Source organism: Panthera pardus, unplaced genomic scaffold (genome assembly GCF_024362965.1).
Source record: "Panthera pardus isolate Hobbes unplaced genomic scaffold, ASM2436296v1 HiC_scaffold_16, whole genome shotgun sequence".
NCBI lineage: Eukaryota > Metazoa > Chordata > Mammalia > Carnivora > Felidae > Panthera > Panthera pardus.
Window position 1 is genome coordinate 64,735,025 of NW_026526721.1, and position 16,939 is coordinate 64,751,963.

Consider the following 16,939-nt stretch of genomic DNA (forward strand, 5'->3'; position numbering starts at 1 on the left):
TTGGGGCAAAGATGCCCTCCACTATTTCAAGTCCAGAAGATTCCAGTACAGAGAACCCAAAGGAGAGAAACCTGATGGTGACCCTGTTGAGTATTTTCCAGATCTGTGCTTCTCCAACCAGCTGCAGCCAGTGGGTTCAGCCAGGAGCTACATAGGCCAAAGCAAAGACAGAGTGAGAATTTGATGATTAGAGTTTTTCTCTTGACAACAAGTAGTTTAAAGTATTATTTTAATATTAATCAGTGATATTTTAGGATATAAAATACAAAATATGCATGAATTTTTAAGAGAAAGCATGAGCTTTTTCAGAAATTTTTGAGCCCAAGGCTGATGATTTTGTATAATGACCTGCATTTCCTACATTATACATTCACTCTGCTTTTCAGGGCCCCTAGGAAACCTTGATGCACAGCACTAGAGAATTCGGCTTCAGCTCCATCTGCCTGTGGAGGCTCTAACACTGTGCACCCACAGAGAAGCTTTTGCCCCAAGCCACAGACAGTCATGCCCTCCCTTTGTAGATGGAAGCAAATTTGCAACCAGCTGAGTTAAGAACCTTTGGTATTGGGTCTAGACCTCTATTCTCTGCCCCCATGCTCAGGTCAATGGTTTCTCACACTGTGATGGGGTCCCACCCCCACTCCCCACCCTGAAATAACTCTCCTACCCAAATGCTGAAGGACCTGAGTTACATCTTTATGGAACAAGCCCAGCAACTTAAAGTGCTTGTCGGTTTACTTTTCCTGTGATCTAAACATTGTCCTGGCACCCAGGGAATGCAGAACTTTTACATTCTCTGATTCCTTTAGTGTGAGTTAAGTTCCAGGGCAAAAGCACCCACTTTTTTGGGTGGGGACAACAATGCAGGGAAAGGGAGAGGAGGGGCAGGTGTCCTCAGAGACCAGCTTCACCTGCATCCTGGTCTCACTTTGGGCCCTCCATGTATTCCTGACACAGCCAGAAGGAAACATTGTTCACCGTGCCCTGCAGAGAAAAGGAGCAGTGCCCCTTCCAAGGGGCTGACGGAGAAAACACCTGAACCCTGGGCCTCCTGTCTGGAGTGTCTCTAAGGGGTTTCTGAGCCTCTCCAAGAAGAGTCATCAAGCTCTTTTTTTTCTTTCAGAGATTTTACTTTTAAGTAATTTCTACACCCAACGTGGGGCTCAAACTCACAACCCCGAGATCAAGAGTCACATGCTCTATGGACTGAGCCAGCCAGGCACCCATAACACAAAGCTCTGACAAAGAACAAGGCAGCGAATGTTTTGAGGCCTCTGAAGGTGCTCCTGCTCCAGCCAGAGCCTTTATCCAAGCTGAGTAATTAGGGCAGCAGAGGGTCCTGCTCAGAATGCTGCCCAGCTGCCCCTGCCCAGGGAGAGAGGACCGTTTTCCTTGCCCTCCCCCACGGACACTGCAGCAGGGGACCAACAGTGAATGTGCAAGGCTGAGGAAAGCAAAGACAGACCCTCACAAATAGTTCCCATCCCTGATTCAGAGGCAACTTGCTGTTCAGATATTTTCCAGTCACAAACAGGGGCTGCATGGTGGGGAGGCATCACGTGAACATGTGCATGCATGCATGTGAGTGTGGACACACACACATGAGAGCAACACCACACAGCAAGGTCTGTTCCACTCGCCTGGCCCATAACTGGAAGGGTGGGGGTTGAGAGAAGAATGCCGGTGAAGAGCTGTGTACCTGGAGGCTGCCTGCTCCTCTCAGGACCCTTGTCAAGAGGGACAATGGATATTAAACACGATCCGGTCATCTTTTTCTGACCTTTGTAATTCTAAATTTCCAGTAAACCGTAAAGAAAATTTATCTTAATGAGGGGATTTTTGAAGATGTATATAGTGTCCGGTCCACCAAAACTCTTTTGCCAGCCATTGAACACACACAGGCACGCACACCCCAGTTCATTCTCTTGTATTTGTTTTTCTCAGTTAAAGTAGAAATATAGGATATACTGGAGTGAGAAAGCTCTGTATTCAATAGCCATTTGTTGTCTGGGGATAAGGAGAGAATTGAGCTGATTAGCACCTAGCACCTAGCACCCAGACTTGCTCCAAGCAGCTGATCAATGAAGGTTTGTTGAATAATTTCATTATTGATTAGATGGTTACACTTTGATGAATATGCTGAAAGAATATAACAATTTTTTTTAATTCTCTCTTTGGAGATACATGTAATGCTTTTTTTTAATTTGTTTCCCTTCCAGTATTTCATTCTGATGTTTATAGTATATGGCTTTGAAGTGGCATCTTGTATCACAGCAGCAACGCAACGAGACTTTGTGAGTACAATCACAAAAAGCACAGAGCAAAAATGATCACATGAATCATTGTTATCATCATAACAATATAAGAGCTGACACGTATTAAGCCCTTACACTGTACCAGGCACTCCAATATGTGTACTAATATTAAATACATAACTACTTGGGGCACCTGGGTGGCTCAGTCGGTTAAGCATCCGACTTTGCCTCAAGGTCATGATCTCACGGTGTGTGAGTTCGAGCCCCGCGTCGGGCTCTGTGCTGACAGCTCGGAGCCTGGAGCCTGCTTTGGATTCTGTGTCTTCCTCTCTCTCTGCCCTTCCCCGGCTCTCACTCTGTCTCTCTCTGTCTCAAAAATAAACATTAAAAAAATTTAAATATATAACTACTTAATCCTCATAAGAACTCTATGAAGTAGGTATTATCACTGTGGTCATTTTATAGATTTTTTAAAAAAAAATGAGACTTAAAAAGGTGAAGTAACTCGTCCAAGGTTACACAACCGGTAAGGGAAGGAGAAGAATCCTGAGTCCAGGCAGAGCGACTCCAGGACCCAAGCTTGTACTGTTGTGCTCTTCCCCACACTGCAGTAGCCTCTAGCCCTCCAGCAGGATGGGCAATAATCCACAGCATCTAAGACTTCCTCTCAATTCAGCATCCCTCATCTCTCCTTTTCTCCATTTCCCAGTTCAAGCCACCCTACGATGCCTGCCCCCTGCCCTAGTCTCACTGGGATTTCTTTGAGGATGGTAGACTTTAAATTCCCCCTCATAAGGACTTCAGACATGCAAAGCAACCTCCCACATACACCACCCTTCTTGGTGCCTCTGAGCACAGTTTTACTCCAGCAGTTTTACTCCAGAAGATAACGTTCAGTGCCCCCAGCAACAGGCAGAGCAAATCATTTTGCTTCCTTGGGGATGAGTGTGCTAACTCTTCTTCTTGTGTTGCCTCCTCCTACCATAGTTCACGCCCAACCTCTTCCTGAAGCAGATGCTGGAGAGGTACCAAAATAATAGCCCTCCAAACAATGACGACCAATGGAAAAACAATGGAGTCACCAAGACCTGGGACAGACTCATGCTCCAGGTAATGCCTGCAGTCTTGGGGAGACTCCAGTATCCAGGTGTGAAGACGTGGTTGGAAGTGAAGTCAAAGTGTGGGGACCACAGTCTCTAGGCCGTTTCCTTCAAAAAGAGACTGGACATAGGCAAATTCATTTATTCCTCTCATCTATGCCTCTTGTGTGCACATCACTCAGTGGGACCCCAAGATCTCTATTTTATTCTCAATCCATGATGTTGATTAACTTCCATTTAGGGATAATGACATTGTTAAGAAATCTAGAGGCACATGCTGCCTCTTAGAACTCAGGCATCACCTACATTAAAAGAAAAAGTTTCCTTCTCCACACCACACTGAACTCAAGTGGCAATCATTCCCTATTTTGCTTATTTAGTACCTATGGGCTAGTCCTCCTAAGGACCATGGGGTATGAATTGATTTGAATGCCCACTTTTCTCTAACTGGCCATCATACCTTATATGCAAGTTTATCTTAAATATCATCAAAAATCCAAGTCTTTCAGAATATCCATAATCACCCCTACTGCCTTTGTAAACTTTTATCCCTACATAAACCCGAATCTGACCCAACTCTCACACTGCCCCCTCTCTCCCCTCCCCTCTACCTGCTCACAGTACGTCATCAGCAAACTCCCATATAGCCTCTGTGCCTTCTTTAATGTCTCTTTACCCTCTATCTTCTATCATTTCCTTCATTTATCTGAATATTCCTATTCCAATAATTCTTTTTACCCCATTAGAAACTCCAACTCATTGGCCACTTTTTTACTTTCTATCACTCTTCTGACCATAGGTCACGTACTTTTTCCACTCTTTTAACAAGAACTAAGCCCTTTGAATGGAAATGGGAATGCCCACATATTTTGAAAAACCTTCTTACCAACTTTTAAAAACCCAGTCTAAAATAATCCTGGCTCAAACTTAACCATTCTTCCCCAAAAGTCTCAGGTCAAAATGCAGGATACTTATTTCCCTTGGTGAGAGATTTTCCATAATCCAGTAGCAAAATAGGACATGCTTTAAAGACAGCTGATTTATCATCAAGTTTGTTGAGAAGTATTTATTCTAAACGTTGAGAGGGGCCTGTAGTTTTAAGTTCCTCCCTTGAAACATTTGAACAGAATTTAGAAAAAGGAAGGAAAATGATGTGAAGTATGTTTCCTCCCTTAACCTCAACTCTATCCAGATTGTGAGGACATTAGCTAAGTGTTCACTGATCTTCGTTTCCTATGTAGAGACATAGCTGTGTGCCACCAGGTTTTGGTTATTTTTTTTCCCATTATTAAAGTCATACATAATTACTTTAGAAAATGTTAAAAATATAGAAATGTAAAATAAGAATTATTCCTAATTTCTTCACCACTAGAAGTTTTAATTTTCTGATTTTTGATTTGCTCATATGTCGTGAGACTAATTATAGCTCTCTCACACTGCTGTATCAAGATATTCATATTAATAATAATTAACATTTAGCAAGGGTTTACTATGGACCAGGCGTTGTACAAAACAGATTAGGTGCATTAACTAATCCTCACTGAAACTCTGAGGACCATGGGCTGTGTTAAGGAAACTAGGCCATGTTTTACAGTTAAGGAAAATGAGGCATAGGGAGTTGAACTCATCAAAGGCCATGGAGCTCATCAATAGCTAGTAAAGTAACAAATGTTGAAGTATTTTCCAACCTCTAAAATGTAAGTTATTAATACCCTCAGCTCTTGTTTGGGGAATTTTATTTTATTTTTATTTTGTTTTTTTTCTTAATTTTTTTTAACATTTATTTATTTTTTTGAGACAGAGAGAGACAGAGCATGAACGGGGGAGGGTCAGAGAGAGAGGGAGAGACATAGAATCCGAAACAGGCTCCAGGCTCTGAGCTATTGGCACAGAGCCCGACGCGGGGTTCGAACTCACAGACCATGAGATCATGACCTGAGCTGAAGTCAGATGCTCAACTGACTGAGCCACCCAGACGCCCCTGTTTGGGGAATTTTAGTAAACGCAAGATATGGTATACTTTCCGTATCTTCTTTGTCCATAAAATCTCAGTTGCTACATTGATGGCTCTAGCAAGGACCATGAAAGAGAATTTTGTATCTCTCTTCCACTGACAGGACAATTGCTGTGGTGTAAATGGTCCATCAGACTGGCAGAAATATACGTCTGCCTTCCGGACCGAAAATAATGATGCCGACTATCCCTGGCCTCGTCAGTGCTGTGTGATGGACAGTCTTAAAAAACCTCTCAACCTGGAGGCCTGCAAGCTAGGAGTGCCTGGTTACTACCACAAGCAGGTGAGTCCTCGCCACCCCAGACCGGCCAGGTTTCCTGCTCTTCATGAGGGAAATACTGCTTAACTGTAGGTAATAGTCTCTCATAAAGAATTCCGCATCCTTTTTCCTAAACCTTTTGTCAACTATTTCCTTCTCTGGTAGTAAAATATGGATGCTAAGATTAGCAGGGTGATCTGGGAAAATCTGCATATTAAAAGAATCGACAGAACATGAGAATTGCAATAACAAAGTCCAACTTTTTTAAATGCAAACTATTTGCACAATGTACAGAATTGGTGTTTCGATTTTTTTTAACATTTATTTTTGAGAAAGAGAGAAAGAGAGAGTGAGAGAGAGCATGAGCAGAGGAGGGACAAGAGAGAGGGAGACACAGAATCTGAAGCAGGCTCCCAGCTCTGAGCTGTTAGCACAGAGCCCAAGGCGGGGCTCAAACCCATGAACCAAGAGATCATGACCTGAGCCGAAGTCAGATGCTTAATCAACTGAGCCACCTAGGGACCCCTAGAACTGGTATTTCAAAAACTATTTACATTAAGCAAAGATTTGCTCTATTTTTGCAAAATGTAAATTGGAAGGGGTGTATAAAGAGAGAATGCTTTGCTAATTTCCAAAGCAATGGCAATTGCTGATGGTAAATGCAGTAATTATATAACCACATTCCTTATTCAGTGATAATATAGGATAATACTTTTCTTCGTGTTTATTTTTTTATTTTGAGAGAGAGAGAGAGAAAGCTAGCATGTGAGTGGGGGAGGGGGAGAGAGAGAGAGAGAGAGAGAGAGAGAGAGAATCCCAAGCAGGCTCCACCCTGTCAGCTTGAAGCCCAACATGGGGCTCAATCTCATGAACCATGAGATCATGACCTAAGCCAAAATCAAGAGTCAGTGGCTTAACCAACTAAGCCACCTAAGTTCCCCTAGGATAGTCTTAATAAAATATTAGATTGGTGATTTGGTTACAGATGGTTTTTGAGTAAGTGTTTCCAGCCTGATGAGAATGATATAATGATCCTGAAAACTAATATTTATTGAGTACTTACTAAAGCCAGACACTGTTCCAAGTACCATATGTATATTAACTTGTTTAAAGATCAAAGGTAGGGGGCACCTGGGTGGCTCAGTTCGTTGAGCGTCTGACTTTGGCTCAGATCGTGATGTTATAGTCCATGGGTTCAAGCCCCACATCAGGCTCTGTGCTGACAGCTCAGAGCCTGCAGCCTGCTTCAGATTCTGTGTCTCCCTCTCTCTCTCTGCCCCTCCCCTGCTCACTCTCGCACATGCACACTCTCTCTCTGTCTCTCAAAAAGAAATAAAAACGTTAAAAAAAAAGTAGGCACCATTATGATTCTTACTTTAGGGATGAGGAACTAAGATGTAGAGATATAAGAAGTACCTAGCCCAAGGTCACTCAGCTAGTAAATGGTTGAATCAGGATTCATACCCCAGCAGTCTAGTTCCGGAGCCTAGACTGTAAGCCAAGAAAGAATTTGGAAATATTCCCAAATAGCCCAACGCGAATCCTCGTATCATTGTAGCCAGCCTCTGAAAGGTTTATACTGCTTTGCGAGTTACCATTTTGAGGAAAGTTGGTTGTGTGCCAGTTTGTTAAATAATTTGAGAAATGTCAGACTCCTTAGTCTGGCAGTAAATAATGCAATGTGCACGTTTAGAATGAAGGACACTGTACAGCTGATCATCATCCCACATCTGGAAGGGTGCCTGGACTGGGATTGGATGCATTAATCCGGAAAAGGACGTAGGAGTGATGTAGATTATTTTGCAGAGTCCTTCAAAGCAACCCTTATTTAGCTTTTGAGCAGCATTGTTTTAGTGTCATTTTAATCAGGTACATTCAGACTGCTCTAAAGATTCAATTTATTCCTTATAATCACAATATGCAATATAATTATCACTCTCAGGAGTAATAAAATGCTTTCCATATTTCAACCTTGGCACTGACCCTCACAAACATATCTTGATTGGACTGTAATTACATAGAAATTATATCATCTCTGTGAGAGAGACAGAAAGGGGTATTTGCCCTCAGATAATCAGTTTATCTCCCTAGGACATGTGATGTTCTAGTAGGGAGGGACCTTCACTCGAGTTTTGACAACCCTTCTCACATTCTCCCTTTCGGTTCCTTGGCCTCACCTGTCCTTAACATTTCCATCTCCTTACCCACCCACCAGCTACACCACAGCTACAAACTCATCATCACGCAACCCTACTCTCCTGCCAAATTCCTGGACCTGAAATTCTTCTCTCTGTCCCCGTCTCTAACTTCCTTCTGTCTCTAACTCCTCGTGCTCCTACTTTCTCAATCTCACTCATTCTTCACTCTCAACAAAGTTCTTATATTCTAATCCTTTCCACTTCTCCCCCTCCTGGTCCTCCAGATTCCCACACACCACAATCCTTTCCACGTTATAAGTCCTGCTAATTCTCCTATAGCAATCCCTTTCCACAAAGGAAAATATGCCACCCAGTACTTCATACACTGTACTTCTGTCATTGCAGTTGACATATCGTAAGTATTTTTTCACAAGGCTCCTTTTTTCTGAGTCCCCTTGAGGACCATGCATTACTCCATTCTGTGTCTCCAGTACCCCACAGGCTGCCTGGCACAATGCAGGCATTGGGGAATGTTTGGTGGGTGGTTGGTTGAAGAGATAAATGACTCTTTTTCATATCCATATTGTGGCTTTTCGAAATCTGCATAAATGAAGGCTAACAAAATTAGGGATGTCATCATAAGTGTGGTGATAATAGAAATCAACCAGGGCACCTGGGGGGCTCAGTCGGTTCAGTGTCTGACTCTTGATCTCAGCTCAGGTCATGATCTCGCAGTTCGTGAGTTTGAACCCCATGTCGTGCTCTGCGATGACAGCACAGAGCCTGCTTGGGATTCTCTTTCTGCCCTTTTTCTCTCTCCCTCTCTCGCTCTTTCTTCCCTCTCTCTCTCTCTCTCTCAAAATAAACTTAAAAAAATAAATAAGTAAACCAGAATTTCACATAGCATGTAAGATGCAGGTATATGTATTCTTACTCATGCTCCAACTGCCCTAGAAACGCTACGCGCTATCTAATCACTATACCTCAAGAACATTATCACAGAACTAAGGAAGACCAAAGTAAGCACCACTACAATGATAAAAAGGCATCATGAAAAGGCACTAAATAAGAAGAGGTGAAAAACCTGGGGCTTTTGTCTGTGAGTTCCATGAGAACAATACCCATGTCTGTCTTGTCACTGCTGAATGTCCAGCCCAGTGCCTGGCACCTGACATAAGTGGGCTTTTGTACATGTTAGGACAAAATGTCCAGGAATGTCAGGAGGATCAGTGAGTAATGGATACAGGAGTGTTTGTGAACTATTGTGTCACGAATGATATTGTCATAATCATCTCTTCGTATCATGTTCCATTCATTCTATCAATGTTTATTGGGTGCCTATTTTGTGCCAGGCACTTGTGCTGGGTTCTAGAGATTCAACAATGAGCACAAAATAAGATCCCTGCCCTCCAGAGCTTACACTGTAGTATGGGAGGCACCAAACAAGTTACCAAGTAAATACATGATACGTTCCAGGTAGTGATAAATGCCATAGACAGAAATAAAGCAGGGTAGGTATATAAGGAATGATAGGGTTTTTTTTCTCTATGGTGGTCAGGAAAGGCTTTGTTGAGATAGTATCTGCATAGAGTTCTGAATTAAGTGAGGAAATGAGACCTTGACTTAAAGAAGATTGGGGAAGAGAGTTCTAAGGAAAAGAAGCAGCAAGTGCAAAGGCTCTGAAGTGGGAGCATTCTTAGCTTTTTAAATTTTTTTAGTTTATTCATTTTGGAAAGAGAGAGAGCGAGCACAAACAGTGGAGTGGCAGAGAGAGAAGGAGAGACACAGAATCTTAAGCAGGCTTCAGGCTCTGAGGTGTCAGCACAGAGCCCGACGCAGGGCTCAAACCCATAACTGTGAGATCATGACGTGAACTGAAGTCAGAGACTTAACCTACTGAGCCACCCAGGCACCCCTGTTAGCATTTTAGAGGAACACCAAGGACATCAGCATGGCAAGGCCAGAATGAGTGGAGGAGTAGAAGGCAAGGATGATCTAGGATTTGTAGGGCTTGAATCTGCAGGGAAGGATCCCCCTTAGGAAAAAAAAACCTGAAAATACGCATACAAAATTAGGTGCAGGGCCTTGAAATGGTCTTGCAAGTAAGCAGCCCTGAAGCTTAAGCTCATTAGCTTTGCAGGGAAACAGCTTCTGGTAGAGGAAGCTGGGGTCATAGAGGCAGAGCCGCATCAGAGAGTATCCCGCAGGCCATTGCGAGGACTCAGAATTTCATTTTAAGGGTGGCGGAGAGCCATTTCTTTGGAGCAGGGATTTGAAGTTATCTGATTTATGTTTTATAAGCATCCCTCTGGCACTATATAAAGGTAAGTAGGATGCCAACAGTAGGCTCAGGCCTCAGGGAGACCAATTAAGAGGCCATTGTAGTAATTCTGGTGTGAGACCATAGTGGACCAAAGTGTCAGCAGGAGTTAGTAAGTGTTTGAATTTGAGATATAGTTTTTAAAGTTTATGTATTATGTATTTTGAGAGGGGGGAAACCAGTGGGGGAGGGGCAGAGAGAGAGATGAAGAGAGAGAGAGAGAGAGAGAGAGAGAGAGAGAGAATCCCAAGCAGACTCCATGCTTCCAGTGCAAAGCCCAACCCGGGGCTCACACCCACAAATCATGAGATCATGACCCGAGGCAAAGAGTCAGACACTTAACTGACTGAGCCACCCAGGTGTCCCTGAGATATATTTTAAGAGTAGACCCAGGCTGGCTCAGTTGGAAGAGTATGCTACTCTTGATCTCAGGGTTGTAGGTTTGAGCCCCATGTTGGGTGTAGAGATTGCTTAAAAATAAAATCTTAAAAAAAATAAAATAAAATAAAGTAGACCCAAAAGGTTTTGCCTGCGTATTTGATGTTGGATAAGAGAAGAACAGTTAAAGATAATTCAATTTTTTTACTTGAGCATGTAGTTGAATGCAGACGTCTGTAATATAGAGAAGAGTAAATGGAGAAAATAGAGGTACTTAGCAAAGGCAGGGTGCGTAAGTGGGTTAACAAGGGACTGGAGCAGGGTCCGAAAAGATGGAACGTTAAACGGTCACCTATAGCCACTGGGCAGGGCCTAAACTTCAAGGTCAGCCTTTGGAGAGCATTTCACTCTGGACATGAAAGTCCACGGAATCATCTGGCGATTGCATTTCCTAGACTTCTCCCAGGGCTTTAGCATGGGTCACTCAGAGGGCAGCCCTAGCCCCACGTGTGTGTATTACTCCTGCAACTTCGCATGGTGATGGAACAGAGTGTGCCAAATATACAAACTTTCCGGATTATGGCATGCATGAATGAATGATTTGATTAATAAAAAATGAATCATTTGCACGCACACATGGCTTTTCAAGCCCTCACTAGAATCCAATAAAGATATGTTGAAACATAGTGTCAAATGAAAGCATGAAACAGGACTTCTTTCAATGCTTAAAAAAAAACAACTCTGATTTTCATAGATTAGAAGCAGTTTTCTTTAAGAATAAACAGGGGTGCCTGGGTGGCTCAGTCGGTTTAAGCGTCCGACTTTGGCTCAGGTCATGATCTCACGGTCCGTGAATTCGAGCCCCGCGTCGGGCTCTGTGCTGACAGCTCAGAGCCTGGAGCCCATTTCAGATTCTGTATCTCCCTCTCTCTCTGCCCCTCCCCTGTTCATGCTCCGTCTCTCTCTGTCTCAAACATAAATAAACGTTAAAAAAAAAAAATTTTTTTAAAAATGTCAGACTAAAATAGCAGCACCTTTGTTAGACTGAGTGATAAAGACACAAAATAATGTGATATAGAGTAGCTGTTGAACAGAATTATTTCTATCCCCTCGGCAGAGCCCTGTTAATACCTGGATGTCCACGGGGATGTTGAAATAGCCTGGTTATGTTAAATTAGACTTTGGAAGAGTATTGATACAAATAGATATCTGCTTTTCCCCCATCTCTTACATCTTTCTCTCTGGTTCCTCTCACACCCATGTGGGATCACCTGCCCCTCCAGGGCTGCTACGAACTCATCTCTGGACCGATGAACAGACATGCCTGGGGGGTTGCCTGGTTTGGATTTGCCATTCTCTGCTGGACTGTGAGTATTTCCCTGCACAAGTTAAGGAGAGGACTTGAGATTAACCCCTGGTTAATCCAGCCACACTAGACAGTCTGGAAACAAAACCTTGGACCTGAGGGCTAGTCAGGACCAGACCAAGGACAGTGGATTCCCCTGACAAGTGGGTGTTTATATCCCCTACCAGGGAAGAGATGTGCCCTACTAGCCACATCCTTCTTCAGGCTGATGGGGAAGCATTTGCCTGCCCTTCCGGCTCTCTAGATCTCATGAATTCATTATAGTTAAATACCAAACACTGTCAGCTCCCTAGATGGCTCCTGCCCAGCACTGATCTGCGTTTGCTCCTTCCAAAGAGCTGCCTCCTCCAGGCTCACCTCATCTACTTTATGTGATGTTCATGCAACAGAAAGGTAGGGCAGTGGTTCTCAGCCCTGGCTGCACATTAAAACTTCCTGGGAAAGCTCGGGGAAAAGAAACTATGCATGAGCCCCAAACTCTGAGATTCTGATTCAGTGGATCTAGGGGCAGGACCCAGGCATTTTAAAAAAAAAAATTTTTTTTTCCACATAATTCTAATTTGCTGTCAGGATTTAGAGCCACTCATTGCATTCAGGAAGAAGTTCTAAACTTTTGGTTTCAGAACCCCTTCACACTCTCAAAAATTACTGAGGACTCCAGCAAGCTTTTATTTATGGGGGCTATATCTATTTATAGTTACGCTATTAGAAATTAACACAGAATTTTAAAAAATACTTATTAATTCATTTAAAGTAACAATAATAAACTGATTACATGTTACTGTTAACAATATATTTTTGTGAAAAAAGTGCCTATTTTCTAAAACAAAAACAATGAGAAAAGTAGCATTGTTTTACATTTTTAAAAGTATCTTCGGTGTCTGGTTTTAATAGAAGACAGCTGGGTTCTCATATTTGCTTCTTCACTTCCTCTGTTATAGTATATTGCTTAGGTTGAAGGATTTTAAGAAAATCCATCCTCACACTGATAGGTAGTGAAAAAACCAAGAATGTTTTGATAGCCTTATCTAAACGTAATCGTGAATATTCTTTGATATTACACAAAGCTTGACAACTAGTAGTTTTTAAACATTAGTTGCAACGTGGATTCTAAAATTATGTCAACAAACTTTTCAGACTGTTATATTAAAATAGGTTACATCAATTTGTCTTGAAATTTGCATATGTCATTTACCCGTTCGTGATTCTATTAACAACATGCATCGGTTATTTGGGAAAATATTGGTTCACTGTGTTATGCTGATCTTCCAAATGTAGGCTGAATTCTCTATGCAACCAATAAATCACATTCATTGTTATTGCCATATTGGAAAGGACCTTAAGCATGGGGGTGCTATGGGCCCATCATGACAGAAACAAGTTTCCTGAGTTTTGCTTGAGTGCCCAAATTTATCACTGGCAACAAGTATTGTCAGTTGTTTTCCTCAAAGTGACAGACTCACTTTGTAAAATTTTGAGACAATGTCTGCCAAACATCCAATCTGAATAACTGTAGCTTGTCTATTATTAGTCATTTTTTCAAGTAAAAGTCATGTTGCATGAAAAAATGGCTGGTTTAGTATACAACTCAATTACACAGTGCTTTGCCTTCAGACAACCATCAGGTTTCACTATGCAACAAACTGTTTTGTGCATACTTTGTTTCAAGAATATTAAAAAGATGTATATTCAAAGGTGAACACTTAATAAAATTAGTAATTCTTACTGCTTCACCAAAAACAACCTTAAAATTCTAAAACTCTAAATCTCTTAAGTCTGCCTTTTTTTTTTTTTTTTTACTGCAAGTACACAGCAGTGAAGAATACACTGACTACTAACACAGTTTAGTGCCTCTAACTTAAATCCTGCTAAGATGCCAGCAGTTTTACTTTCCACTGCTTTGCATCATCAGTACAAATGTGAAAACAGTAAAAAGGGCAAAAAAAAAAAAAAAAAAAGTCTTAACACTGTTATGCAAAAGGTCTTGACCTCATGGACACCCACAAGGGTCCCTTGGGTGGTTATGCACCACACTTTAGGAAATGCTGGGTTTGGGGTGAGAAGCTGAGTGAGGCAGGCAGGAAGGGAAAATCATTTCCTCTGAGAAGTCATCGGTGGTCCCTCACCCACCCTCAGGAACTCCCACAACACTCTGCACACACCTCTGTCATGTAATGGTCACTCTACTACAATGTATTTGTCTCCGCCAAAAGCCTGGGAACCAGCAGCTTCTGTATCCCCAGTGCTTAGCAGAGCACATGGCATGTGCTTGATACTTTGTTGAATGAATGAAAAATTTTAACAGTGAAGTTCCTATTCAGCCATGCTAGCAGGAACTGTGGGATAATGTTTAAAGGCTCTCAAGGACCTTAAAACTCCAGACCAGTTAAAAACCCTTGACATTTCCACAAGCCTCAAATGGACTCTGAATCTAGGAAGCCCCCCTGAATGAAATTCAAAAGAGGGAAGGGAAGGAAACCAAGTGTAGTGAGGACCTGCTATGGACAAGGTGTCATATCCAATGCTTTTAGCATTAAATCCCTAGAATAATAGCTAGGTAGGTAGCCAGTCTCCTTGGTTAAGTTCCTCACTCTCTCAGTCTCTTCACTGGGTTCTGGAAGCACTCAGTGGAGTTATATGCGCAGCACTCACGACAGTGTCTGATGTGTAGTACGTAGTCAATAAACATCAGACATTAGCAGTAATGCTATTTTATGATCTCATTCCATCTTCTAACTTGGGGGGTAGGTGAAGAAGATGGTACTATCTCTACTTTCCAGATGTAGGGAGGGAGGAGCAGAGCTGCAGAAGAACCCAGATATTCCAGCCCCTTGCCTGAGTCAAATGCCTTGAGTTCTGTGGCATTCTGCAGGGGAGGCCGTACCAGGTCATAAGCATTTTTGGGAAAAGAGGGAGTCCTGTGGGAGGAGAGGTTCAATAGTAGAAGGTAAGAAAATTGTACCTCCAAATGGTACATACGAGAAATAGGAAGCCACTGGAGGGTCATTAGCCCTGATGGGAAGAAGAAAGGATTTCCCCAGGGGGGCTAGTTTAGCACAGAGGTGAGAGGAGCAATCCCAGAAGACGGCAAGTCTGGGTGCAGTTTGGGACAGGGAGGTGGGAAATGGGGAAGGTGTGTCTGAGTGGCAGGATAGTTACCTCTGCCCCATGAGGTGTTGTTTGTTTGTTTGTTTTTAGTTTATTTGCTTATTTACTAAGAGAGAGAGAGAATGCAAGCAGGGGAGGGGCAGAGAGGGAAAGAGAGAATCCCAAGCAGGCTCCATGCTGCCAACGTGATCTCAAGAACTGTTAGATAGTGACCTGAGCCAAAATCAAGAGCCGGTCGCTTAGCAGACTGAGCCACCCTGGTGTCCCTGCCCCACGAGGTTTCTTAAGGTGAGATTACTCTTAAAAATTCAGCATCATCTAAGCCTGAGTGAACCTAACATCCTTTTTTTTTTCTTCTTCAATATATGAAGTTTATTGTCAGATTGGTTTCCATACAACACCCAGTGCTCATCCCAAAAGGTGCCCTCCTCAATACCCATCACCCACCCTCCCCTCCCTCCCACCCCCCATCAACCCTCAGTTTGTTCTCAGTTTTTAGCAGTCTCTTATGCTTTGGCTCTCTCCCACTCTAACCTCTTTTTTTTTTTTTTTTCTTCCCCTCCCCCATGGGTTTCTGTTAAGTTTCTCAGGATCCACATAAGAGTGAAACCATATGGTATCTGTCTTTCTCTGTATGGCTTATTTCACTTAGCATCACACTCTCCAGTTCCATCCACGTTGCTACAAAGGGCCATATTTCGTTCTTTCTCATTGTCATGTAGTACTCCATTGAACCTAACATCCTTTTCCCCCCAAGTATGAGATGTTTCTAAAACAATTCCTTATTTATTTTTTGGCCTTTCTATTCTAGTTTTGGGTTCTTCTGGGTACCATGTTCTACTGGAGCAGAATCGAATATTAAGAATGAAGTGTCACCATTATACCACCTTCCTCCAGCGACTCTGGACCGCGTGCTGCAAGCTTGCTTTCCCAGTATATATCTCACATCTGAGCCCTGAGGGGATGTGTGCATTCTTACTCAAATTACCAAGTCAGTTGGTGTGGTGTTCCTCTGAGCTCTCAGCCTCTCAAAATTCTCACTAGTGTTTTCAGCTTGGTCTGGGGTTCTGCGACATTTTTATACATGGTAGGAAAAGGAGACTTTAGAAAGACGGTAACTACTTCCACCCCTGTTTATGTTTAATTTGGGGGCATAAAGACATCCACAGGAACCTGTGATATTGCAGTAAGCCCAAGTCTGTATTTGGAAGGCAAATATTTCTCACTGCTTTCTAAAAGAGACTTCCAAAGGCTTTTATTCAAGTCAAATTTGCACAGGTGGGAGAACTAAGTGGCCTTTGTCCTTTGGTGTCTTTGGCCTTTGTTCTATGGTGTCTCCCATCTACGCAGACTCATGTGATTCCCTTAATGCCAACTTAGGACACCTTTATTCTCCAGGACAATATCCAACCTTGAGTTAATAGTGGTTGAAACTTCCTCTCAGACACAGCAGAGTGACATGTTGTGTATTAAGCTCAGTTCTCCCATGAAAAGTATATGGACTTTTGGGGACAAAGAAGGGGCTTGTCACATATTCACCCATGTCAACTTTTAAAACACCTTTCAAACAAGAGAGAAGCAAGCTGGCTATTAGCTACATGATTTATGGTGATTTCTGTTACTGTCAAAATATTCCTCTTCTGAACTGTTTCTATTTGTGGTCCTGAAAGAAATTCTTATAATTCAATATTTGTTTGTCTAGTCTTATAAATAAAGAAGGCTTTTAAATATGTTCACCTTGTTTTGTGTTTACCCATGGCATAATTGGTCATATACAAGTATAACAAAATGAGTGGACCAACCGCAGAGCCTTTTAGGCTCATGGGAATTAAAGTGTAGGAGATGGAAAATGCAATAGGGTGAGGTTTCCTGCTGGATACTCTGTAACCCTGCTGTGCAGTTAAATGGTTGGAACTTCTAAATTTACTTTCACTTTTCACTCCTGCTGCACTTAGCCCAATAGCAGTGATGGAGCTCCAGCTCTTCAATCCTTTTCTTCTA

The 16,939-nt window shown here is 42.5% G+C and overlaps 1 protein-coding gene across 1 annotated transcript in view; it reads left to right on the forward strand.

Annotated features, from left to right (window-relative positions):
* The window catches only part of UPK1B (uroplakin 1B), a 29,978-nt gene extending 13,308 nt beyond the window's left edge, over window positions 1-16,670 (forward strand). The window contains exons 4-8 of the mRNA XM_019448442.2: window positions 2,220-2,294; window positions 3,243-3,365; window positions 5,473-5,652; window positions 11,748-11,831; window positions 15,750-16,670. Coding sequence (XP_019303987.1) covers window positions 2,220-2,294; window positions 3,243-3,365; window positions 5,473-5,652; window positions 11,748-11,831; window positions 15,750-15,800 — 513 coding nt within the window. The 3' untranslated portion in view covers window positions 15,801-16,670. The remainder of the gene's footprint in view (window positions 1-2,219; window positions 2,295-3,242; window positions 3,366-5,472; window positions 5,653-11,747; window positions 11,832-15,749) is intronic.
* The last annotated feature ends 269 nt before the right edge of the window (window positions 16,671-16,939 follow it).